A 26102-nucleotide genomic window follows, 5' to 3' on the forward strand; every position below is an offset into this window, starting at 1 on the left:
AGTAGAAGGGAAAAGCATGACCTCGTACATATATCTTTGGCAAAATTTAGATAAAATGTGTTACATAACTAGCCTTTGGCCATGTCATGAAAGAATATATGTACATGAAAAAAAAGGAGTGTGCAGTAGTCATTGCGTGCTTTGTGTGGGCTACAATCCACTATGAAGCAAATCCAAGTTCTTCTCGCAAAAGGGAGAAGTGACAAGCGGCAAGTGGTTTTGTGAGTATGTCTACAATCATAGGAAAAAATTCAACCATGATAGAATCCTTCTTCACTTCTTGCCAAGCATAGTGATAGTGAACTACAATGACATTGTGTTTGGTTTTGTTGTGTTAGATGTAATCCTTTGTGAGGCGAATCACACTTTGATTGTCTCATCTTAGTGGGGTATTCAAATTTGGAGGCTGAATCTAAAAGTAGTTGTCGTAAGTAGACCAATTCTCGTGATGCAAGTGAAGCTTGCATCATCCATCATATCAAATTTATGCCCAATGAAGCAATAATTTCCACAAGTGGATATCATAGAGGGTTGTGAATTGGCCCAATGAGCATCAAAATATCCTATTAAAGAAAAGAATGAATTGGGTCGTTGTCGATAGATGAGTGCATGCTATGTAACTTTCCTTTGAGGTACCTTAGTACACTTGTTAGTTACGATCCGGTTTCCTTAAGAGGGATTTGCAATGAATTGCTCGTGGTGATTTGCAATTAATAGTACATCTAGGTGTGTTTTTAGCCCAAGGAATTGAAGGAAACCAACTAAATTTGCATATGGGCAATTATCCTCAACTGGAAGGTCGATCTTAAGGGGTTGGTTCTTATCAGAATATATGGCTGTGGAGTGGGTCATGCGTCCCTCATGTGAAACTTTTCAAGAGCATCATTGATGAATTTTGTTTGTTGGGGAAGTAGCATACCTTTTTCTTGAATATATTGAATTTCCATCCCAAGGCATGAATGAATTTGACCAAGGTCCACCATTGCAAAAGTGGAAGATAGAACTATCTTAGTATGAGAGAGGAAGTCCATGTGGTTTGCAATGAGAATAGTGCCGGCCGCGTAGAGAAAAATGATAATGAAGAAGTGAGCTTGCCTTTTGATACATAAGTTGGGATATGAGGCACAAGGGAGAAAGCCTTAAGTGTGGAGAAAGCTTTGAATCTTGAGGTACCATGCATGTTCAATCCATATAATGCTCGTAGACATACATGTAAGGTCACGATCTAATGGAGACTCTATTTAGACATAAAGAAATTGTATAATAACACATTTTTGTACTTTTAAAAAATGACGGGGAAATTTCCTAAAGTGAAGATCAATCCTCCATGAATTCACTCCCTCCTATGGAGGCAATGCTTCTGTTAAACCCAAGTGAACCCCCACCATGTCATTAGGGCTTTAATGTCCTTGTTTATATAAAGGCTCCTACAACGCCTGCCAGTAATCCCGCTGCAAGTCCCGTTCTCATGCCGATCCTCCTTCGGGCATGAGGCTGCTGGACTGGCGGGTCGTACTGTTGAGGGAAAGGATACCCATAAGCATCCTGAGGTGGATACGATCCCTCCTGCTGACTAGCGGGGATTGCCACGGCCGGCAAGTTGATGCAGGAAACCGTCGTCGGAGAATCGAACACAACGTTGTCTCCCAGGCGGGCAGAGAGGAATAGATAACCCCTCACGCGCCCAGATCTCCCTTCTACCGGGTAATTCAAGACTTGCTCCTCATGAGCTCTCAGGAGATCAGCAAGCGCTATGAAGGCAGCTCCGACGAAATTGTTGCGGGAGGCTCGACGTTGGCTATAGATCTCGACAGTCAGCCGAGTGCCAGGATCCTGGAAGACCCATTCCGGCACAGGGAGAGAGAGTTTGTGATTCCAGACAGGCTTGGGGCCGCCAATCATGTCCAAAGGCGTGGAGACGACAAGGGAAGGGTGGATCCAAGCGACGGCGTAAGTGCGTGATCTACGGAGGCGGCCAACTCCTTTGAGGCCATCGGCAGAGATGATGAAGAGCTCCAAGAAACGTTGCTCCATGGATGGATTGGAATCGATGAGCAAGGCAAGATGGAAAGATCGAAGACGAAGATGAAGGTGGCGAAGAGGAAGAACGTGCAAAAGGCTTGACTTTATGGACAATATAAACAGGCTAACCGTGTATTTTAGTCCACCTTTCATCTTGACTTTGTGTGTTCGTGGGCAGCTGCCATTACACTTCTATAGAAATCAAGCATTGACATTTTCATTGGAAGAGAGTGAAACACACACGGCATGAAACTTTTATTGAAGAGAGTGAAAGGAGACCGAAGTAAATGCACTCAACCATTCAACTTGTAGAGCAATTTACACATATAGCTTATGCTAACTAGGTAGCAAATTAGACCTGCACACATAAATTAATCACAAAAGTGAGATGAAGTTTAAATCAACACAACATTTCATTGATTTCTCTTCCAACGACTTCCCAAATAACAATACAACTTATAAAACATGCTTGAACCATAATTGTGTGCTTGGAAGTGTGGCACTTTTCCCCATTATACTTTTAAATCAATTAAATTTCCTTCCCTTGAGACTTTAGTTACATATATTCATTTATTTTGTAGTCCATAGATGGCATGTAATCATGGCTTTCTCAATCTGCATATATTGCATCCTTAAATAACTATAGTACTCACAAATGTCAATATTACTTGAAATTTGTGAGTACTATAGTTTTGGCTTTGGGTGTTTAAAATATATTATATTTCACATTGAAAATTTCAACTTGATGGATTTTGTGTTTTTGGTACTAGCTCGGAGTGTAGAAGTGTAATGGCCCCATCCCACTAACTCCCTTGAAGAAGCAAGGGAAGAAAATCTTCATCGAGGCTTTTGGCAAAATGATATCATTAATCGACATAAGTTATTTGCTAGTTTATTTATTATTAAGGTCAAGGGTGACTACTAGGTGCCTCAATAAGCATAGTGCACAAAATTTCATTGAAAAGCAAGGAGTTCTACAAACAAAACTTGATAAGCCCTAGGACAATATATTAGAGTACAAATTATAATGGTGCTAGGTGGTTGGTGGAAATGGAGGGGATGGAGGTGGAATTTGAGGAGGGAAAGAAAACTTACGTGGAAGTAGAAGAGGAGGAGATGGATGACGAGCAGATGGAGGACTCAGTAAAGAGAAGGAGGAGGTAGAGGTGGAGTCAATGGAGGAAGCTGGAAGAGGAGGTGCAAGTGGAGGTAGAGGTGGAGGTACAATTGGTGGAGGAGGAGGAGGAAATAAGATTAAAGTCGAGGAGGTGATGGGACATGTGAGAAGAATAGAGAGAGAGAGAGAGAGAGAGAGAGAGAGAGAGAGAGAGAGAGAGAGAGAGAGAGAGAGAGAGAGAGAGAGAGAGGCAGGGAGGGAGGGAGGGAGACTGAGAGACTGCAAAACATGAAGGGGGAAGGAATGTGTAGAGGGTGGCGGGCAGGGGCCGGAGGGGGAGGATGGGCTACAGAGATAAGGAATAGAAGGGGGGGAGGGTAAGGATGTAAGGAGGCACAAGAAATCTAAGGCAAGAACTCAAGGATAAAGATGTAACTAGGGGTCTAGGGCATGTAAGGCTATTGCAGAGGGAAAAGGGGGGCATGAGATTGCTATGGTAGGGATAATGAATAGAAGGGGGGGGATATAGATTTCTAAGGCGGGGGCATGGTAGGGATAAGGAATAGAAGGAGGAGAGGATAGATACGTGTAAGGGGATACCAGAAATTTGAGGCAGGACAATAGGGGGTGCAAGGGTAAGAAAGTTGAGGAGGAGTGACAAGGACTTATGGTACGTAATTCGAGGGGGTGTGATCAAAATTTTACTGGCAGGCAAGAGGAGTGCAAGAGTGTGCAAAGGGGAGAGGAGGGGGGGGGACAACAATTTGGCATTCAGGGCCATCTCCAGCCGTAGCTGTAGCCATCTTGTTGAAGTGCAGGACATTTAACTCTGATTGTTGTGGTGTTCTCAAAAATGTCTAACTTGTGTCTGATGCAATCTAAAGCACTTATAAGTTTCCTTATCGATCTGCAAGAAAATTTATAGGCGTCAATCTCTCTCTCTCTCTCTCTCTCTCTCTCTCTCTCTCTTTCATATCCCACAACACATTATTTAAACTTACTCTCTTACATGGCCATGGTCACCTAGGTTCGAGAGTTTGCTAGGTAACAACGTCTACTTTTGATATCCAATGCAAGCAAACTCCAGCCCATTACAAAAATAATCTTTGATGATGAGATTGGAAAACATAGTATATGCATACAGTAATGATCTTAGTATCAGTAACTAGAGACAACTAGGAAATAAGAGAGTCCAAAACATAAACCTACTCTTGAATCTTGTCTCTCAAAGTCTTGACACTACTAGGCTACATGTGAAAGTTACATCACCTCATTTATTTTGTTTATTCTGGCAAGAAAGAAGCAACTCGAATGAAAGATAATGACGAATTAAAACCTAAGCAAAGGGCTGCTGACTGTATCTTGAAGGTCTCTATGTACATTTGCAAGAACTTGAATGTCATCTTCATTGAAAGGCAAATAATATGGCCTACCTCACAACCTTATATGCATAGATGATTTTTTCATGTTAGTTTCGTTAAGAAAGCAAAACTTGTATATTGGTGTCGAAAGTTTGTAGTCCCTAATAGAAATAAATGTTTGAAACATTTGCCAAGATTTGAAACTTTTATGCAACAAAATATAAAGTTTCGCTAGGATTTACATGTTTCACTTTCAAATTAAAAAGAACATATATAAAATCATACTATATTTATAAATATTGTGAGACTAAAAAAACTAGCTCCATAAACTTCGCGAGGATTTGATATTAATATATAAGTATAGCTTCAATCAAAACATCTGTGCTTATATGTACATGGAAAGAAGGACCCAGAGAGGATAAAGCGGACCTATTTGACTGCCACATTGACCTTATGGTATCTTTCTTTTGAATTATGCACAGTCGCTTAAATCTTCTTGCTAACGGAGATCAACCGCGCTACAGCTTGTTCATCTGTGGCTTGCTCAGCAGCTCTTCATGTGGCTCCCATCTCTACTACGAATTCTCCAGGTGAACTTTTGACCACTGTGGCTGACTCTTGAACTGCCATCCTTGGCACGTAAAAGTGTGTTTTGTGATAATGCACAACATCCAGAGGCAGTTCAATGATTGTAACTCAGATACACCTAAAAGGAGGTTGTGTGAGTATGCCTTGCATCTTTGAATCCTATAAAGCCACAGGGTCACAAGTTTTGTAAAATCTATATCTAAGTACTCAGAGCAAGTGCATGTTTGATAGGCAAATACTATCCAGATAGTATTTTAGATATATTTTAGTATAGCATAATGTTTACAGATACAAGGGGTCACCACCTATCAGGTGTGCCACTTCAATCCACATTTCGAAATGTAAGCGAATCGAGAATGTGTTGTTCCTAAGAGAGAGGATTGTCAACATATTTTTGAATCTACTATTGTAAGCATTTTGCATTCAAAAATGTCTATCACTTCTTTTAAATCTGTTGATCTCTTCTGAGCAGTTAAAAATGATGTTGTGAGTTTTTGATTTCCATAATGTATTCCTTACATTATCCACAATGATGTTTTGCATTCCGTATATGAATTGTACATTGTGCTTTCAGTTTCTATGATTCTTGAATACTTTTGCAAGTTCCGGATGAACCCCAAAAAACTAGCGATCTTGCTATATGTGTACCATTCCAATTCCATGACTGTGGTTGCCAAATAAAGAAATGTTCTAGGTAGATGAGGAAGGATAACAAATAGAGTTCTGTGGCAGAATCATTTCTACTCTAGCATTGAGGAAGATCTGATACAGGAAGAAAGGAGAAGAATCCGTGAAAGGAAGTTTAGAATACGGATGAAACAGAAAGTAATGGGTGATGATCTACATGCTAGATTTCACGGATTAGTCAGGATCCATTACGTCCTGTACACGACTGCGATAGCAGCCGTTACAAGAACCAGATGCAAAACTACATAGTGTTGAAACAATAGTAGGACCAAATCCCTCTGGGTCATACGATAACATCCCAATGGTGTCTCAAGATAATGCCGGTATGGCTTCGTTGGATAAACAGTTGCAACGCTCTTTGGTTTTGGTACAATTGGAATCGTAGCATTAGCACATTAGAAAACCAACTGTCACTCATGGGATGACCCACTTCAAGTTGGAGGTAGTGGACCAAGAAATCTGGACACAGAATTTGAAGATGAGGAAATTTGTGCACCAGTAGAAGAGGGATTGGAAAGCAACTGAAGAATCCGATGACGATCAGCAATTTAGCAGTCCTCATAGTAGTCTAGGGTATCTGAATCTGGCATTAACCAAAAAGCCACCAGAACCAGGCTAGTACAAAAGCCAACATATGCAAGAGATATCCAGTAATGGAAGACTTAGCAGTAGTGCCACAAGTGCCAATAGTACCACTAATTCCACAAGCAAATCCAATGAATTCAAAGCAGCAAGTTTGAAGTGCAAGTTTGCTGAGTTCAGGGGTCAAAAAAAGGATGACCCGGATAGCCAAGTAGCACAATTTGAGACCCAATGGCAGACGAGCACTTTTGAAATAATAATTGGGGATCCAAAAAAGTTACAACAATTTGCAGGTACCCTGAGTGGCAGGGCGACGAGTTGTGTTTAGCTTGTATGGCCTTGCATAGTTCACAGATTATCTGGAACTAAAGCTAGCCTTCTTGCATAGGTTTTGTAAACAAAAAACCCGACATCCGCAAAAAATTGCGAGAACTCCAACAAAAGAAATTGATGGTGAAAGATTACACACAGAAATTTCAGAACCTCAATTATGCCAGGTTCAATGCGGTGTAAAGACCAACAACCGAGACACTGGTGTAATATTTTTGAAAAGGATTGAGGAAAGAGATATGTAGTGCAATAAGTGGGTTGGAAATCCGAGGCAATAATGGCTTCAATGATTTGATAGATGCAACTAAAAGAGCAGAACAGAGATGTGAATCTTTTAAAATTTGGTCCAAAGGTGATGATTTAGACAGTGAGACTGATTCAAACATAGAAGAATTCAAAAGTGATACAAAAAAAGATATCAAATCTGGAAGTGAAGATTCTAAAAGTGATTCAGAGGATTAGGACAAAAAGTCCAAAAAGAAGCGGAAACATAAGGAAAATCAGTCTAGCAAGAAAGACACAAAGAAGTCAAGGAAGGAGAAGAAGAAAGTGAAAAAAAAACAAGTGATAAAGAGAAACTCTTAGATGAGAAACTGAAGGTTTTGGGAGCACTAAAGTCAATGGCTTAGCCAAAGTATGAGCTCTGCACAAAGGATCACCCAACTGGGGTGTGTTGGTATAACCCCAATGCTCGAATGAATCCGGTACAATAGGTACCCCGACCTACGACAACCAGTGCTAATCAAGTGGGCATTGACCCAGTAGTGGCACAGAATGTGAACTAGATTCAGCAAAGGAATAATTGGAATTAGAGAGGCAACTAGAACCAGAGGGGGAATTGGAACCTACAGGCAGTCCAGGGCCAACAAAATTCTGGCATAGTTAAAGACTATAGGTATTGTTTAAGTCCCGGACAGCCCATTACGGTGCAAACATAGAACATAGCAAGGTTTGGAGATCACCACCAAGCAGGGAACACCTCCACTGGCATAAACAAATGCAGTACTTATTGAAGAATAGGGGGATACCTCCATATGTCTGATGAAATCCAGGGCCAACAAAATTCTGGCATAGTTAAAGACTATAGGTATTGTTTAAGTCCCGGACAGCCCATTACGGTGCAAACATAGAACATAGCAAGGTTTGGAGATGACCACCAAGCAGGGAACACCTCCACTGGCATAAACAAATGCAGTACTTATTGAAGAATAGGGGGATACCTCCATATGTCTGATGAAATCCACAACACAAGTCTATGAATGGCAACAGTGCAACTGCTCGACATGTACGAAGCATGGGAGATTTTTAGATAAGAAAACAAAGAAGATCAATGTGTATTCTGTAACATGATCCAAGGTTCCAGGTCGAGAACCAGTAGAAGAAGCGCAACCAAAGAAGGAAAAATGTCTACAGTAGAAGGACCAAGAGGAGGCTTGGATGGCAACATTAAACAAAATTGAGAAAATATAGGTGGATGAGCCACAACAAGCCTGAACAACAAACAATCATAGAAGAAGGGGAACCGACAGGCTCTTCTCCCGCACCTAGTGCAAATTCAGGGAAGGAGACAGAAGAAACCCCTATAGTGCAGAATCAAAATAAAACTTCCGATTTGGAGAATTTTTTGGAAGGACTGTTGAAGGCCCTTAAGAAGGTAGAGGTAAAGATTCCATTGGAGTGTGTGTTATGGATGGTAGTCCCACAAGTAAGAAAGAGGCTAGTGGTGGATTTGATGTGGTCCCACCCTGAGTTCCAACCTCAGGAATTTATACCGCCAAGTCGATTAGAGAGGGGGGCACCAATAATATGCTGGGAGGAACTCGAGGACGTGAACTAGGTAGTAAACTTTCAATACCAAGGTGAGAATCTGATGGGTGTATTACTGGATGGGGGTTCCGGGGTTACATTCTATCACAATACATGTCTCAAAAGTTGTTAGCACTTTTTAGACTGGAATCTGCCCCATTTCAGGTTCGCATGGTGGACCAGAGGAGAATTCAACCAATAGGAATAATATGGAATCAGTTGATACGCATGCAAGGTATGGTGTTCCGTATTAATTTTGTATTCCTACAAATGGAGGAAGAGGATGTGCATTACTGCATGTTGCTAGGAAGGTTGTGGTTCAAGGAAACTAGGATAAAAAAGGATTGGGGATCTTCGATGATCACAATATAGAATGGGAAAAAGAAGCTAAAAATGCAAATGATTCCCTGCACCACCTTACAAAAGAAACAGCGACGACGACTGGTAATGGCCCAAGGGGTGAATATGGAAATAGAGTTGGATGATGATGAGGAGAAAAAGTCCCTGGATCCCACTATTAGAGATCAACCTGGAAGCACTCCTCTAGTAGGGTAGTAAGGTGAAATGACCTATCATGGAAGTGTGCATAGTTACAATGAAAGATCCGGCCCCGACAAGGGATTTGAATCAGAGGAGGTCGTCATACCAAATTCCTAACTAAATGAGGGGGAGACCAAACTATACCAAAAATATGGAGAGGACTTAATGTTGAATGTTGAACCGGTGTATGAAGGTTAGATGCAGAGAACATTGAGAGTGAAAGAAGATGATTTTGAAGAGTTCAACCTGGGTACAGAGGGAGAACCAAAACCGGCTAAGTTGAGCGTATTTGGTACTGGAACATTCAGACATGAATTGGTGAAGGTGTTGCAAGAATATAAGGATGTATTTGCATGGTAATATACGAATATGCGGGGAGTGGATCTGGCTCTCTTTGTTCACCCCATTAACCTGAAGAAATATGCCAAGCCTGTAATTCAACAATGGTATCGAATGAACCCAAATTATGCAAAGCACGTGAATAAGGAGATAGACAAGGTATTTAGGGTAGGATTCATTTACCCAACCAATAGACAAAGTCACATGGCTATCACCAATTGTAATTGTGTCCAAGAGAAATGGGAAGCTTCGGATCTACATAGATTAAAGGAATCTGAATGCGGCGCAATGATCACAAATCCATTTCCCTTACCTTTTTGTGATACACTACTGGATGTGATGGCAAGGCATGAAATGTACAGTTTTATGGATGGCTTTAGTAGATACAATCATATACATATGGCCAAGGAATATAAAGGCCAAACAACGGAATGGGGGGGGTACACCAGCAATGTCATGATATTTGGATTGAATAATGCACCAACAACATTCCACTCATGGATCTAGAAGGTCTTTGAATCGAATCTAACCACATTCATATGGGTGTTCCTTGCTTGTTCCTAGATGACTTTAGCATGTTCGGGAAGAAATCCAAGAACCTAGATCAGTTGCAATTGTTTGTCGAGAAGTGCAAAAGAATTAGGTAAAAAGAAAACTCATTTTGGGGCCTTTTGGCCAAAATGAAAAATCCATCTCCAAGGTCAACATTTACTTGGGTGTAGCCAATTGCGAAACTATTTTCGGGGCCATTTTGGGACCGCGACGCGATGTGCTTCTAGGTGAATATTTGAATTTTGCACGGACCCGCGCTCTCGTCGAAAATTTTTCCGACGTCATGAACGTGCATTGGCGTAATAATGAGACACAATCTTATCATGGTCAATAGCGCAGAGCTCGACACATGGTACTATATGCATTTACTCATGAGCACAGAGACTGTTGCTCTGCCTCTGGCCTCTGACTACATCATGCGGCCTTTGCCTTGCCATGTTTGCTTGTGCAGCTTCGCCATCTGTCACTATGCAACACAATCTTTTGCTGCACTGACCACCGTGCTGGTTCGAGCACAACCACGTTGGCCTGACAATAGCACAAAACTTTTGCCTTGCCACCTGTCATTACGTAGCTTCACCTATCGCTGCACAACACAATCTTTTGCTACGCTGACCACAGTGCTAGTTCAAACAATGATGTTGGCATGGAGAGTTGGCGTGAAGACCACCGTGGCATGTCAATCTCTAACAGGATCCGTCAAGGTCCATATCCGCAACCACCGCACTGGATGTCAAATCTATTTTAGTTCTATTTTTAAGATATTTTAGTTGTATTACTCCTTTTGTAACAATTGCTCAACCCCTGCACACGTTCTTAGAGCTATTTTAGTTCCAAGGTAAGGAAAATGTAGCATTTACAATTTAGTATAGTTTCCTTGCAACCACCACGCTGGTTATTGGAGTTATCATAGTTCTAGAGCACTACGTTATTGGAACCAATTTCATGACAGTAAGAATAGTTTTTTCAACAATTTTTTGTGCAACGATCCCTATGGTTGTAGTAAAATGTAAACGAGGGCAAAAATATGCCATTTGTTCTTCATTAGAGCTACTTTCACTACCGAAGTAACATCCAACAATGGTTTTGGCGATAATGGTACTACAATGAAATTGAAACAAAAGAAATTACATTAAGAAATTACATTCGAGAGTTTTTGCCATAATAGTGTTACATAGAAATTGAAACAAAATAAATTACATCCAAAGCAAACATTTAACAAAATAGATTACATACAAAGATGCTAGCACTTTGTTTTTGTGACACTTCTTTAAGCACTTGTCGACACCACCACTATGGTAAGACTAGGTGTCACTTTTTGCCCTTGTTAGCACTTTCTTACACTTTTGACCTAGTGCCTTGTATGCAAGGGACAATACGAGCACCTCATAGTGCTATCGTAGGTAGGAATTTCTTACAATTTTGACCTGGAACTCCTCGTATGTAGGGGACAATATGAGCACCTCGTAATTGAAATAACCTTTTTCATAGCAACTTCAAAAGTCAAGGCACTGGAAAAGGGAACTCAACTTGGAGGTGAGCTCAATCAAGCACAACATTCGACAGCGGACAAGAAACTCAACTTGGTACTGAGCTCCAGCACACTGATGCATGCTCTTAGTGCATTAGAGCTGATGACCAAGTTGAGTTCCTTCCCCAGTGCCGAAGGTTGTGCACTGTTACGAAAGGCTCAACACCAAGTTGAGTTCATTCCTAGTGCCTCATGGAACGACGACCCGTTTTCCTTGGCTCCCCATCCATTGTGATGCTTCGGGAGTAGACTCCTTCAAAGGCTGTGATGGATTGGGAGTATATTGAGTCTCTACTTCCTCGAGAATCTTTGATGCAGACTTGGGTGTCTCAATTACTTTAATTGGAGATTGAGCAATTATGAATCGAACGGCATGAGCCACAAATGTATATAGTTCTACATCGAAATATGTAGACATTGAGGATTGTGAGCCCTTCACATCAAATATTTCATCGAGGAGCACACTCTCCACCCACAGCTCTATGGATCATTTTGCTCTACAACCTCACATCATTGTAAGTCCATTGCTTCTTGCAAGTCACCATCATAGTTTGTGACTTGTTCAATTGCACTTATTAACCTTGATATGGACCTATCCATCATAACATACAAGGGAATGAATAAGTGCATCGCAAAAGATACATACCATGAAAGTTACAATGCATTAAGAGTAAGTGTACCACAAAAGTTACAATGCATTAAAAGTATACTTATGCTAACACATTGCCATGATATCTTGGCATTGAATTAGCAAAATAGAATTTATTGGCTTGTAGGTCCAAAGCTACCAAACTCCAATGTGTCCTGCATGGCCAATTAAGAATCTTTATTATTTGACTTCATCTTACATCTCTCACAGTTGCGGTGTCACTTACGTCTCATTATATGGAGAAACGATAACTCATACGTTGTCCATACTGAGAGTTTGCAGCCAGGTGTAGATATCTTCTATTGACTTTTTATTATTATTGAGCCATGTAGAAAGAAGGGAATCTACGATATATACACACTTTGTAAAATTTACAAGAAACCAAGATATCATTATACTGCATCAAAAAATAACCAAACATTAGCTCATTAGATCTAATCAATATATAAATAGTAAGCCAAGATAAAGTTTGTATCAAACCTGAGCGTGGCCATTATAATTTTACCATTAATCTCTTTTCCTCAATATCTTAGGATTTGAAACTCTTCTGCACCAAATGATAGATATTGAGGTCGCTGTGCAATCACAAGTGCAATCACAACCTGAATATTAAAGTTGCTTCCTATTTCTTGTAGGTTGGATAAATCTTCAGAATTCTTAAGCGTGAGCCATGCCATCATCATATCCTCTGAGTTTCCATAGAAGCGAAGTAGTTGACTCTCTATATCAGGAAAGTCTTTCGGTGATCCTTTTATTGTCATAAATATTTCACTTTCAATTTTTCCAGCAATCACCATATCAATTAAACTTGAAGGAAATATTGCAGCCTTCTTGAAATTGGCAAATATCATTGGAAGAAATCTCATCAATAAAGAATACTTGGGGCTTATCGAGGGCTTATCCCAGCTTGTTTCTTCAATTAAAAAGTCCTCATCTAAAATGCCCCTATACGCTACAAGCTTTCTAGACTCTGAAGCGATGTTCACATTGAATTGAAAGCCGTGGTTGACTGCACTTGTTATTCTCAGTTGATGCTCATTCACAAGCTTCTCAACATATGCAATCACCCGTGGTGGGATTTGGGATCTCATGAACGAGGTGACTACTTCAGCCCCATCTTCTTGATTCTTTATCCACTTATGCGCCCATGTCTTTTCCTTAGCTATGGATAAAGCGGCTATATGCTTCACAATATTAGGGTCAATATTGCATTGACCAGTAAGGATTTCTTTTTCTGTGAGCAAATATCTGATCGCACTATCCACTGCATCACGTTTCACCTATATGTTAATGCACTCCTCCATGCAATGATCTTTGTCCTTCCTACCAAAAAACCATTCTTTCTTGAGGAGTTTTTTTGTTGCCATTGTTACATAACTATCCGGCAAATACTTCATGGGGCTCCACATTCTTACTGTCACCTCTTTTTTCTCAACCTTTGTTTTTTGTGATAGTAACAAAGGACCTTCATAAGTAACCTCACCCTTCTCGTATGCACTGCAAACTGCCACAACTTGCTTGAACACCTCATTAGGTTGAAAATTTATACTTGTGTAGTCAACATATCTATCTCTCGCTACCTGTTGCGACAATGCAATCTTGGATGAGGACATTTTGGGTTTTTGAAATGTGTATTCCGTCCGTATTTGGACTACCACCAATAGTGCTATGCGAATAGTGGTCATTCTGGTAGTCAGAGCGAAAGATTCCTGAAAATCAAACCCTTCAACCTACATAAATCCTTGTGCAACCAATCTGGCTTTGTACTTTTCCAAAGTCCCATCGGCCTTGTACTTTACCTTCCAAACGCACTTGGTGCCAATAACCTTTCTGTTAGGTGGTCGATCTACCAACTCCCAAGTTTCATTCTTCATGATGCTGTCATATTCTACTTGCATAGAGTTCTTCCAATCTCGGTCTGCAAGTGCTTCCTCCAAACTCGCAGGCTCCTTTACTTCTACAATAATCTCAACCATCAAGGCCATATTGACTATGTGAGCAGAAGCCCTCCTTTGCTCCTCGATTCTTTGAGACCGCCTTGGTCCATCTGCATGCTGCTCAATAGACATAGGCATCTGGTTATCATGGTCGTAGAGCTGCCTTATGCATTGCGGCAATGGCTTTTCCGGTGGTGTAACAATAGGTGGGTGACTTATACCTTCATCATCTGATATTTCCTCCTCCTTTATAGCTCCTGGGATAGGTCCATAGTGAATTACCTCTTTGCTTGATGATAAAGTGGAAGAGCTCTTCTCTGCCTCCAGTGCATGTGGCTACTCCTTGAACACCACATCGCGGCTCGCTATGATCTTCTTTGCCTCTTAGTCATACAACTTATAGGCTTTCTTCTCATCACAATAGCCTAAGAAGATACATTTGGTGCTTTTTGGTTGTAGCTTATTTCTCTCTTTGTCTGGTACATGCGCATAGCATTCACACCCAAACGTTCTGAAGTGGGAGACAGATGGCTTCTTACCACTGTAAGCCTCATGCAGTGTTTTACCTTTGAGTGCCTTTGTATAGCTACGATTAAGGATGCAAACTGCAGTATTGACAGCCTCAGCCCAAAAGTGGTTTGGCAGTCCATCACCTTTCTACACACCTCCCCATCTCCACAGTGGTCCGCATTCGGCATTCAACAATCAAATTTTGCTGAGGCGTATGTGGTATCGTCGTTTGTCGCTTGATCCCTTTGCAGTATTGACAGCCTCAGCCCAAAAGTGGTTTGGCAGTCCATCACCTTTCTACACACCTCCCCATCTCCACAGTGGTCCGCATTCGGCATTCAACAATCAAATTTTGCTGAGGCGTATGTGGTATCGTCGTTTGTCGCTTGATCCCTTTGCTCTTGCAAAAATCTCCAAACTCTGTAGAAATAAACTCACCACCATCATCTGATCTGATTTTCTTCACTTTTCTCTCTGTTTCATTTTCAACAAGCTGTAGCCAATCTTTCAATTTACGAAAAGCTTGAGCCTTTTTGTGAAGAAAGTACACCCACATCTTCCTACTATAGTCGTCGATAATCAAATAAAAAATAGGAAGATCCCCCCAAGGCCTGTGTGGGCATCTTACCGCACAAGTCAACATGCACCAACTCTAGAGGAGCGTTTGCTCTATTCTTGCTTTCTTGTGGGAATGCCTTTCTCTGTTGCTTACCCATCATGCAAGCTTCACACGGTTCTTTGATTTCTACCACTGCAGGTAAGTGAGCAACCATACGTTGCTTCTGCATCTCCTTCAGCACTGCAAATCCCCGATGTGACCGAATCCAGCGGTGGCCGTAAGAGAACTTAGCTCATACAGGTTGTTCCTCCTTACTCCTGTGCCAACAAGATTGCCAGCACTATCCAAAATTTTTGCTCCTGTCTTATTGAACCTCACCTCATGGTCAAGGTCAGTTATGGAAGCAACTGATAGCAAATTTCTCTTGATTTGTGGAACATACAGCACATTAAATAGTTTCTTAAGATCTCCATTTACAGAAATAAATGAAACTGTACTGGTACCCTCGATAGAGCATTTTGCATTATTTCCAACTGTCACGATGATGGGTTCCTGTAGAGGCTGCATGGAACAATATAGACCCTTCTTGCAGGTCATGTGACGGGAAGCATCACTCTCCAACACCCATGAATCAGTGGTTGATGCTTCTTGAACTGAGGAACACTCTTATTCAATGGCCAGAAATAGATCCAACTCTACTTCCGTTGTGTTAGCTGTCTCTTTCCCCTTATCTGTCTTCTTCAAGGTACCATTCTTTTCATCTGCTTTCTTAACCCGGCAATCTGCAATCACATGGCCCTTCTTCTTGCAGTAGAAGCATTCTCCCTGAAACTTCTTCTTGCCTCCCTTCTTCTTTTTGTCACCACTAGTAGAGGACTCACCTTTGGTGGAGAAACCACCTTAGCCTTTCATAGTGGTAGAGAACGCATCATCCCCATTGCCGCCTCCATCTTGAGCTTTAAGCCTGAATTACTTCATAAGTAAAGCACAGAACTCCTCAAATGACAATGGTTGGGGTCTCACCTGAGTGTTAAGCGTTGTTACCAGTCCATCAAACCTTGGTGGACATATCCGGAGACACCGCCGAGCTAGCTCTTCGCTAGTCTTTTGTATCCAGCACCAGCCATCTAGTCACACAGATTTTTGATTCGGGTTATGAACGCCTCCGCTGTCTCTCCTTCATTTATACTCTCAGCTGCGAGCTAATTCTCTAGGTTCTTGATCCTTGTCAGATTCTGCGTCTCATATTGACTCTTCAATATGTTCCAGGCTACAATTGCCTTAGATGTATGCTGAATCAAGGTCAAAACACTATCATTAGTACTTGTAACCAGGGCACACAGAGCATCTGCGTTCCTGCGTTTCTAATCTCGTAGAAGGTCGGCATTAGGAGGTATCGTACTCCCTAGATTTGCTGGGTTGGGGGTTCCTTGTGGTTCTGGGTCAGTCCCCAGCACTGTCTCCAGAAGCTCATATGAATCCAGAATAGCACTAATTTTAAACTTCCACAGAGTGTAGTTTGTACCATCTAGCTTGCCTTCAGTGAAGGCTGGTGGGCGAATTCTCAATGCCTGGATTGTTGGTGCAGCAGTAGCTGCTGAACTCGAGCCGCTTTTTGTTGAGCCGCTTCCTGTTGCCATCACTCCGTATGCTGTTGAAGCCCTCGCCTCTCTTCTATTCTTCGATCCTTAGAGCCGCCTGGGCTGTCATACCATGTTAAATTACACGACGCAGCGGAACAAAAATTGAACAAAGTATAGAGAGTACACAGCAAACTGAAGAAGAATAAAATTTTCCTTCAATACTGATGTAGTACAGATGATGGCTCCATCCACCCGTGCGCTCCCACAGTGGAGCTTACATGGCGATCTAGACAGATACTAGGTGAAGAGCCGCTAGCTAGAAGATCTCTGCCGAAAGATCTGATCTGGTACAATGGACTGGGGAGGTCGCCTCTTTATAGCTATGAGGGCGGTAATCGGATCAACCTAGTCGGTGGAACCGACCAGTCAACCTAGTCGGTGGAACCGACTAGTCGTCCATGGAATATTCAGGGAATATTTCCTATACCGTCACCTCGGGGGCCCTCGCCCACGATCCCCCACCAGGGGGGCCAGCGGCCCCCTTGGGACCCAGCAACAATAAGGGACTCCCGCACAATCACCTTTCTACCATCAACGGTCTCATTGATATACCTCATCTGACATGCAAATCAGGATCCATCCAGTGTCCCGGGCTCACACATGGCTTCTCCTCATGTGGGGGCCTTACAACTTGAGAACCTTGGACCACTAGTGGTATGACATGAAGTTGGGGGTAATAAACTTCATGCACCTCTTCACTTCCTGCTACTTTCGAACTGAGTGATAGAGATATTCATCACTCGAAAATGGACATTAAAAAGAAGCTTTTATACCAAGAGACCACACCATACTATCCTCCCTTGTATGAGATTGAAGATGGTAACATCCCAAGTGATGTTGTACTCAAGCATAGGGAGAAGAAAAGGATCAGTGGAGGCCATAATCTCAGCAAGCCGCTCTGTGCCAAAGAGAAGAGCGATACGTTGTTGAAAGAAGATCTTGCGGCTCAACATGACATGAAATTATATATATCGAGAAGTTTGAAGGGGTTGATTAGGTCGGATGGGTAGGTTCTAGGGAAACATTGCACCTCCTTCATAGATACCTTTACAATTAGCTCAAAACACTCTGCAAACTGTCATTAGACATAGAGGCCTATAACTTTCTGTAGAGACATGATATCAAATATTCAAACCCATATCAAGATGCGCCTTGAAATGGGCTTCACTCTGATATAAGTTTCGTAAGAAACAGAGAAGTGGTCGGAAAGATATGGGCAGTTTACTGCACGGGGGTAAAAGCTGTCTGAAAAAGAAACAGTCACACACAGAGAGCCATAGATTTTTGGTTTAAAATCTAATACAATAACTGAACACATAAAATGATGCTCCTTGAAGAGAGCTTCATGCTGATATAAGTTTCGTCCAAATCGGACCACCGAGCGAAAAGTTATGAGCAAAATACTGATAGGGGGTCAAACTGTTATGAAAAACACCTACTCCTACTGGTGCCAACTTGGGAGAATACTACCTCCATGCTTAGATTTCATCAATGATCCAAGTCCCATAGAGGTCGCCTAAGAGGGAAGGAAGAGCCCCCTTTGTGGCTTGGGAAATAGATAAACCATGTATGCGCAATGAGCAGCCGAATAGACAACACTTCTAAGCACTTTGGAAGAGAAAGCAATGGAAAAAGGGAAGAGATACTCAAGAGAGAGAACCTGAAGTGACCTTCATTACCAATAGAGTGAGACTCCACTCCAATGCAACTCAAAATACTATAAACACAAGGGAGAAGCAGAGGTTTCATACATATAAGAGGGAGTGGAAGCTCCAAGACTACTCATAGAGAGAGAATAAACTAGAGAGAGATGGACTCAAGAGTCTACATAAGAGAATATCTACAAGAGGGAGAGAAGGCTCATGGAAGAGGCTTAAGGAGACTAGAGCTATAGCAACATGAGGCCTAATGGTGGAAGAGATGATGAACAAGGGAGAGGAGGGCTCCTTTTATAGAGATTTTGTCACCCTCCTTCACCCATTTACAATTGCTGCCTATAGATTCCTTTCCCAATCAATCACATAAGCCCGTATGTCACCATCCATGTCCTTTTTGGCTACTCTTGCCATGTGTCCCATCAAAAGATGCTCAAGAATTGTAAAATATTAAGAAAGTCAAGAGTCTCCCCACATGGAGCCCATAGGGACCCTCTCTTTTCCATATGTCCACATCCTCCTTATTCCACATAGGAATTCTAGAAGGATTTCTCTTGACTCCACACTCCTCCACATGCCGTCCACACGCTTGGCATGTGGCCTCTCTTTATTGGAACACATGGACATGAGCCCACCTCTTTATATGACTCACTCTTCCTATTTTCTAAAAACCCCATAATATCTCATACACAAATAACTCTCACCCCATACCAACGTATTTATCATTCATACACATGGTATTTACAACAACAATCCATTCCACTCATCCTCTCAATTCCATACAATATCTTAGAAAATAGAAATAAGTGAGAGCCGCTAGGCTATCACTTGATACTCAAACTCTTATCAAACATAGAAGAAAACAATACCAATGCCAAATAAAAAATATCAATTTCTGGCATCAAAGTGGTTACCAGGAGGGTGGGGCATTGAGCATATCTAACAAAAGCATAAGCAAATGCTGCATTCGAACTGAAAAATGAAGAAGCGACGCAACCATTTCGGCCTAAAGAAATACAAAAGATAGAGGAAGAGGAAGGATGAGCCACAGCCACTTCGTGCAACCTATCAAAGGAAAAGAAAGATGCAAAATAGAAAAGATTAATACTACAAGGGCCATAGTTCCAGAGGCTACTTTCACAAAAAGACAACGTTCTTCTGTTCATAAAGTATAGGTAAAAGATAAAGAGGACACAATTCCAAAGGCTACTTTGAAAAAAAGGCAGCGTTCCTCCACTCAAAAACTTCAGGTACAAGAGAAAGAGAAGGACAGAGAAAGTATAGAGGAAGAAGAGTCAGATCAAAAGGTTGAGGAAGATCAATATGAGCTCATGTCAATAAATAATCTCAATCTGTGTCTCAATGAGATGATCATAGAAGATGATGTCGGATATATATGGGGACAAAATCCCTATGCTGTGAATGCTCGAGATGTGGAGTCAGAAACTATTTTTACCAATAGTAACAATCTTGATATATCTTATGTGATGCAAATATTCAAGGCTTTGGTGGATGGCAAGAAACCCGTGGTCTCTAATGTAGTCTTACGTCCAATCATGTTCTGTCCAAATATAGGTAGCCGTGACAATGGAGTTACGTTTGAAGGACCTACCCATTTTGAGGAGACTTTCAGCAAATTCTTCACACAAAGCCTTCGACAAATTCTGCATGAACAGGGTGAAGAGGCAAATTCCAAGAAATTTTTGAAAGAGGACACCATAAAAAAACATTGTCCTAGGTGTGTTATTCAAACAAGAACTTATCGTATGGGCACACAACTTTGCACGCAAGTCCATACCATCTAGGTTGAGGTGTGTGTAAAGTATTGTGTGCATCACATATGCTTTGAATGGTCAATCAAGAATTAAACATCATTTTTGCCTTAGTGTCATGCACAACCATATTAAAACATGGTCCTAGGTATGTTATTCCAACATGTACTTATCAGATGAGCGCTCCACTTGAAAGCATGTAAATACCACCTAGGTTGCAGTGCGTGCAAAGTATTGTGCCCATCGGATAGGCTTTGCATTGTCAATCAAGCATTAAACACCGTTTTTGCCTCAATGTCATGCACAACCATATAAAAACATGGTCCTAGGTGTGTTATTCCAACAAGTACTTATCCGATGGGCACACCACTTTGCAAGCATGTAAATACCACCAAGGTTGAGATGCGTGAAAATTATTGTGTCCATACGATATGATTTGCATGGTCGATCACGCATTATACACCGTTTTTCGCCTAGTGTTATGCACCACCATTAAAAAACATAGTCCTAGGTGTGTTATTTGAACAAGAACTTATCGTATGGGCGTGCAACTTTGCACGTAAGTCCATACCATCTAGGTTGATGTGCATGCAAAGTATTTTGCCCATCGCATATTGTGTGAATATAACATGAATAGAGAACTATGAAAAGTATTGAGTCCATCGGATATGATATGCATGGTCAACCAAGCATTAAACTCTGCTTTTGCCTTAGTCTCATGCACAAGCGTCAAAAAACAGCATCCTAAGTGTGTTATCGGATTGGCATACCACATTGCATGCAACTCAATACCACCTACATAGAGGTAGTCAATAATATCTAGGTTGAGATGCATGCAAAGTATTGTGTCATTCGGATATGCTTTGTATGGTCAATCAAGAATTAAACATCGTTTTTGCCTTAGTGTCATGCACAACCATATAAAAACATTGTCCTAGGTGTGTTATTCCAATAAGTACTTATCAGATGGGCATGCCAGTTTGAAAGCATGTAAATACCACCTAGGTTGAGACTCTTGCAAAGTATTGTGTCCATCGGATATGATTTCCATGGTCGATCACACATTATACACAGTTTCCCCCTTGGTGTTATGCACCACCATAAAAACACATAGTCCTCGATATGTTATTTAAACAAGAACTTATTGTATGGGTGATAAACTTTGCACGCAATTCCATACCATCTAGGATGAGGTGCGTGCAAAGTATTGTGTCCATCGCATATGCTTTGAATGGTCGAACAAGAATTAAACATAGTTTTTGCCTTAGTGTCATGCACAACCATATAAAAACATGGTCCTAGGCGTGTTATTCCAACAAGTACTTATCGTATGGGAGATCCACTTTGCAAGCATGTAAATACCACCTAGGTTGAGGTGTGTGCAAAGTATTGTGCCCATCGGATAGGATTTGCATTGTCAATCAAGCATTAAACATCGTTTTTGCCTCAATGTGATGCACATTCGTCAAAACACACGCTCCTAGGTGTGTTATCCGAACAAGTACTTATCAAATGGGCGCACCACTTTGCATGCAAGTCAATACCATCTAGTTTGAGATGCGTGCAAAGTATTTTGTCCATACAATGTGATTTGCATGCTCAATCACGCATTATACAACGTTTTCCTCATAGTGTTATTCACAACCATCAATAAAAGTGCTCTCAGGTGTGTTATCCAAATAAGTACTTATGGGATGGGCATGCCACTTTGCATGCATGTCAATATAACATGAATAGAGACCTATGCAAAGTATTGAGGCCATCGGATATGATATGCATGGTTGACCAAGCATTAAACTCCGCTTTTGCCTTAGTGTCATGCACAAGCGTCAAAAAACACCATCCTAAGTGTGTTATTCCAACAAGTACTTATCATATTAGTGTGCCACATTGCATGAATCTCAATACCACCTACGTAGGGGTATATGAAAAGTATTGTGCCCATTGGGTTTGAATTGCATACTCGATCACGCATTATATATACTATTTTTCCCCTAGTGTTATGCACAACCGTCAAAAAACGTGCTTCCAGGTGTGTTATCTAAACAAGTACTTATGGGATGGGTGCACCACTTTGCATGCAAGTAAATACCACCTAGGTTAAGGTGCGTGCAAAGTATCGTGCCCATTTTATATGCTTTGCATGGTCGATTCTCGCATTAAATAGTGTTTTTGTCTTAATGTGATGCACATCCGTCAAAAACACGCTCCTGCCTGTATTATCCGAACAGGTACTTATCGAATGGGCTAGCCACTTTGCACCTAAGTCAATACTATCTAGATTGAGATGCATGCAAAGTATTGTGTCCTTCAGATATGCTTTGTATGGTCGATCAAGAATTAAACTTTGTTTTTGCCTTAGTGTCATGCACAACCATATAAAAACATGGTCCCAGGTGTCTTATTCCAATAAGTACTTATCAAATGGGCACGCTAGTTTGCAAGCATGTAAATACCACCTAGGTTGAGACTCATGCAAAGTATTGTGTCCATGGGATATGATTTCCATGGTCGATCACGCATTATACACAGTTTCCCCCCTAGTGTTATGCACCACCATAAGAAAACATAGTCCTAGGTGTGTTATTCAAACAATAACTTATCATATGGGTGCGCAACTTTGCACGCAAGTCCATACCATCTAGGTTGATGTTCGTGCAAAGTGTTCTACCCATCGCATATTCTTTGAATGGTCGATCAAGAATTAAACATCGTTTTTGCCTTAGTGTCATGCACAACCATATAAAAACATGGTCCTAGGTGTGTTATTCCAATAAGTACTTATCGGATGGGTGCTCCACTTTGCAAGCATGTAAATACCACCTAGGTTGAGTTGTGTGCAAAGTATTGTGCCCATCGAATAGGCTTTGGATTGTCAATCAAGCATTAAACACCGTTTTTGCCTCAATGTGATGCACATCCGTAAAAAAACACGCTCCTAGGTGTGTTATCCAAACAAGTACTTATCAGATGGGTGCACCACTTTTGCATGAAAGTTAATACCATCTAGGTTGAGACGTGTGCAAAGTATTATGTCCATCAAATATAATTTGCATGCTCAATCACGCATTATACAACGTTCTCCTCCTAGTGTTATCATACAAGAAAGGCGAGATAAGTGGGATTGTGTTGGAAAACTTTATTTTGAGATGATACCAATTTTTATAAAAGCAATGTGATAAATTGGAATCCACCACCAAGTAACTAGCATGCTTTACAAGATTGCCATGGATGAATCCACCACCAAGTAAATTATGTCAATGTTGTCGATTTTATTGTGGGAAACCAAAATGTCAGCATTCCACGGGGGGGTTTTTATCACCCACCAATGGCACAGGTGGACTAGACGTGAACTGTGCCACTATGTTGTTCGAGATCGTGGAAGCTACATACACCCCATCCAAATATGCCTGGAGACAAGCAATGCTCCCTGTACTCGGACCTTACGATAATAGAAATAATCCTAGACCATTAGACATGGACACATGTTGAGAGTATCCAATAGATGTGTCTTTGCCCCCATTCTTTTCTATTTGGTGATGGGAGGATGTATACATTGAGCTATCAAGCAAGTATTCTTGCTTACATATCTCGCAGAGGCTGTCGTATAATGTGATGGCCTTTTGTTAATCATCAAGGTCCTATCTTCACTATAGGGAGTGTTAGCTTACACAATGCTTGGATAATTTTTGATACCCAAAATAATGTCTTCATGTGGAAATATGGCATCTGTTTAGTTCTAGCCTTTATGAGACCTTTGGCCTATATATGGGCTACACATAAAAATTTATCCTTTAATATTCCATCCATAGTATACGTTACTAGTATTAATCCCTTTGGTAATCTTACGCAGTCACAAAGATTGTCGAACAATTGGTTATTGCCTTTGCAACAGCAATATGATTTTTGGAGAGCCAAGTGAGTTGCCTATAGAGTCATTCACATCCAATGCACAAGACACAAAGTCTCCTAGGGATTCATGTTTCCAAATAGCAAAAGTGCTTACCCAAGAGAAAGAAACCTTTTCTCCCACTTGTGGAAGTATTCGTGGGAAACACCACTCATGCCCTAAAATATGATAGTTTAATTTTGTTGAAAATTCTCCCAATAACATTTCTAAAGGATGTCCCTAATCATCAAGGATCTTATTAGGGAGGAGAAAATAGGTCTGTGGAAAATTCTTCCAATAACATTTCTAAAGGATGTCCCTAATCATCAAGGATCTTATTAGGGAGGAGAAAATAGGTCTGTGGGGACTGTTACTGACCAAGTTAAAGCCCCACCAAGAAGCCAAAACCATGCAGCACTAGCTCCAAGGGTTTCAAAATTAGAGCCTAGAAAGTTAGACTCCATGACCACTAATGGAAGTGATTAGCAAAACCAGGAGTACCTAGATGTTTAATGATAAGGATTATTAATCACTTAGGATGAAAGAATGACTAAGTTTGATGTGCAAGCTGAGTGTTAACCAAGTCTAGTTTGGACCAATGGAATATTAGTTGAAATAATATCTAAATTAGGCATAAAATTATGTCTCCATCCTTGACCTATGATATTAGGGTGTGAAAAAATTTGGCAACCAAGGCTTAGGTTGGTAGCTTCCACTAACCCCTCTAGAAATTGCACAAGCAACTAAGTCCAAAAATTGATCCCAATCTTAAGCTTTGACCACCAAGGCCCGTGCTAAAAGGACAATAGGCTAAGTTCAAAGCAAGCTACAAGGTGATGACTCCACTTGGATTCCTCAACTAGAGCCATGGAGGAAGTATGCAACTCACCCTAATCTTCATTGCAATTGACACCTAAGAGGGATCACTAATACTAACCCTAAATATTCCCCACTACTTGGTGTTCATTCCCCCACGACAATAACTAGACTCTAGTTTTCTTGATGATTCACCATATGAGGACACAAACGAAACTAAGTTCACCAGAAATGTTAGCTGGAGCATGAGGCCCAAGTCATGAGATGTCCCTTAAGGACCCATAGATCATATGCAACCAACCACCATGTTGGTAACCACTTATCCTGTACTACCCTTGAGATTGGGTTTTTTGGCTAATGATAAGTGGATTGAAAAATAATCCTCTACATTACAGAGTTATAAAAAGTTTTGTGTGTCTGAAGGATGTTTAAGCAAGTTGCCTAAGTAATAGTGTGATGGAGTGTTAGCTAATTTTCAAAGAATATGATGGAATTGTTGACGACTAGTGTGCTCTCTTTTTGTCACGTTCTTATACTCACGGTTCGATTATGAAATAGTGGAATGGGGGATATCTAAGTGGGGTCCATGATGGATTTGTTGTTAAGGTAATTCTCATAGAAGGTGATGGGATTTTTCTTGGCATCTAGTGTGGTCTCCTTTAATTTCCTACTTGCCATTGTATGTTGAAGAATGTAATAGGGATATTAAGAAGCTCTATGTTTTTGTATATGTATGTAAGTGAGTAAGAAAATATGGTAAAGAGTGTCACTTGGATTTCAAAGGTGAAGGACAAGATCTTTGCCTATTGTTCTATGTCAAAGTGGGGTCAAATTGGTTAGAAACTAAGGTTGCTTGGGCACTATTCTGCAACTCGCTATGCTCCCTGAAATCTCTTCCTTATATATAATGTCATGTGTTTGGAATGATATTTCCTTAGCTACATGCATGGTTCAAATTTTATATTAAATCAATAATGCATTTATATTATGCACATAAATGTTATTATCTCAACTTGGATAACGAGGATGAGTCTACAAAATCATCTTCAGCATTTTTCTTTATTACCGACAAGCCACAATGCAATGAGTTAGGGATGACACATCTAGTTGATCATTAGGGCAAGTACGACACTCATTTCAAGTCCACACACACACAAAGTTCTTGTTACATGCCTTATCCCCTTCTTTGCCCACTCCCAATCCTAAATGGAGTTGTT

The 26102-nt window shown here is 41.0% G+C and overlaps 1 protein-coding gene across 1 annotated transcript; it reads right to left on the reverse strand.

Annotated features, from left to right (window-relative positions):
* Window positions 1-1280: 1280 nt before the first annotated feature.
* LOC147890294 (protein SRC2 homolog) lies at window positions 1281-2099 on the reverse strand. Its single transcript, XM_087391113.1, has one exon. It carries the CDS (start codon window positions 2032-2034, stop codon window positions 1414-1416), a length of 621 nt encoding a protein of 206 aa, XP_087247239.1. The 5' UTR covers window positions 2035-2099; the 3' UTR covers window positions 1281-1413.
* Window positions 2100-26102: the final 24003 nt, after the last annotated feature.

The sequence above is a fragment of the Dipteris shenzhenensis genome, chromosome 19, assembly GCF_047967505.1.
Source record: "Dipteris shenzhenensis isolate YYH24624 ecotype China chromosome 19, Dip_SZ_1.0, whole genome shotgun sequence".
NCBI classification, from domain to species: Eukaryota; Viridiplantae; Streptophyta; class Polypodiopsida; order Gleicheniales; family Dipteridaceae; genus Dipteris; species Dipteris shenzhenensis.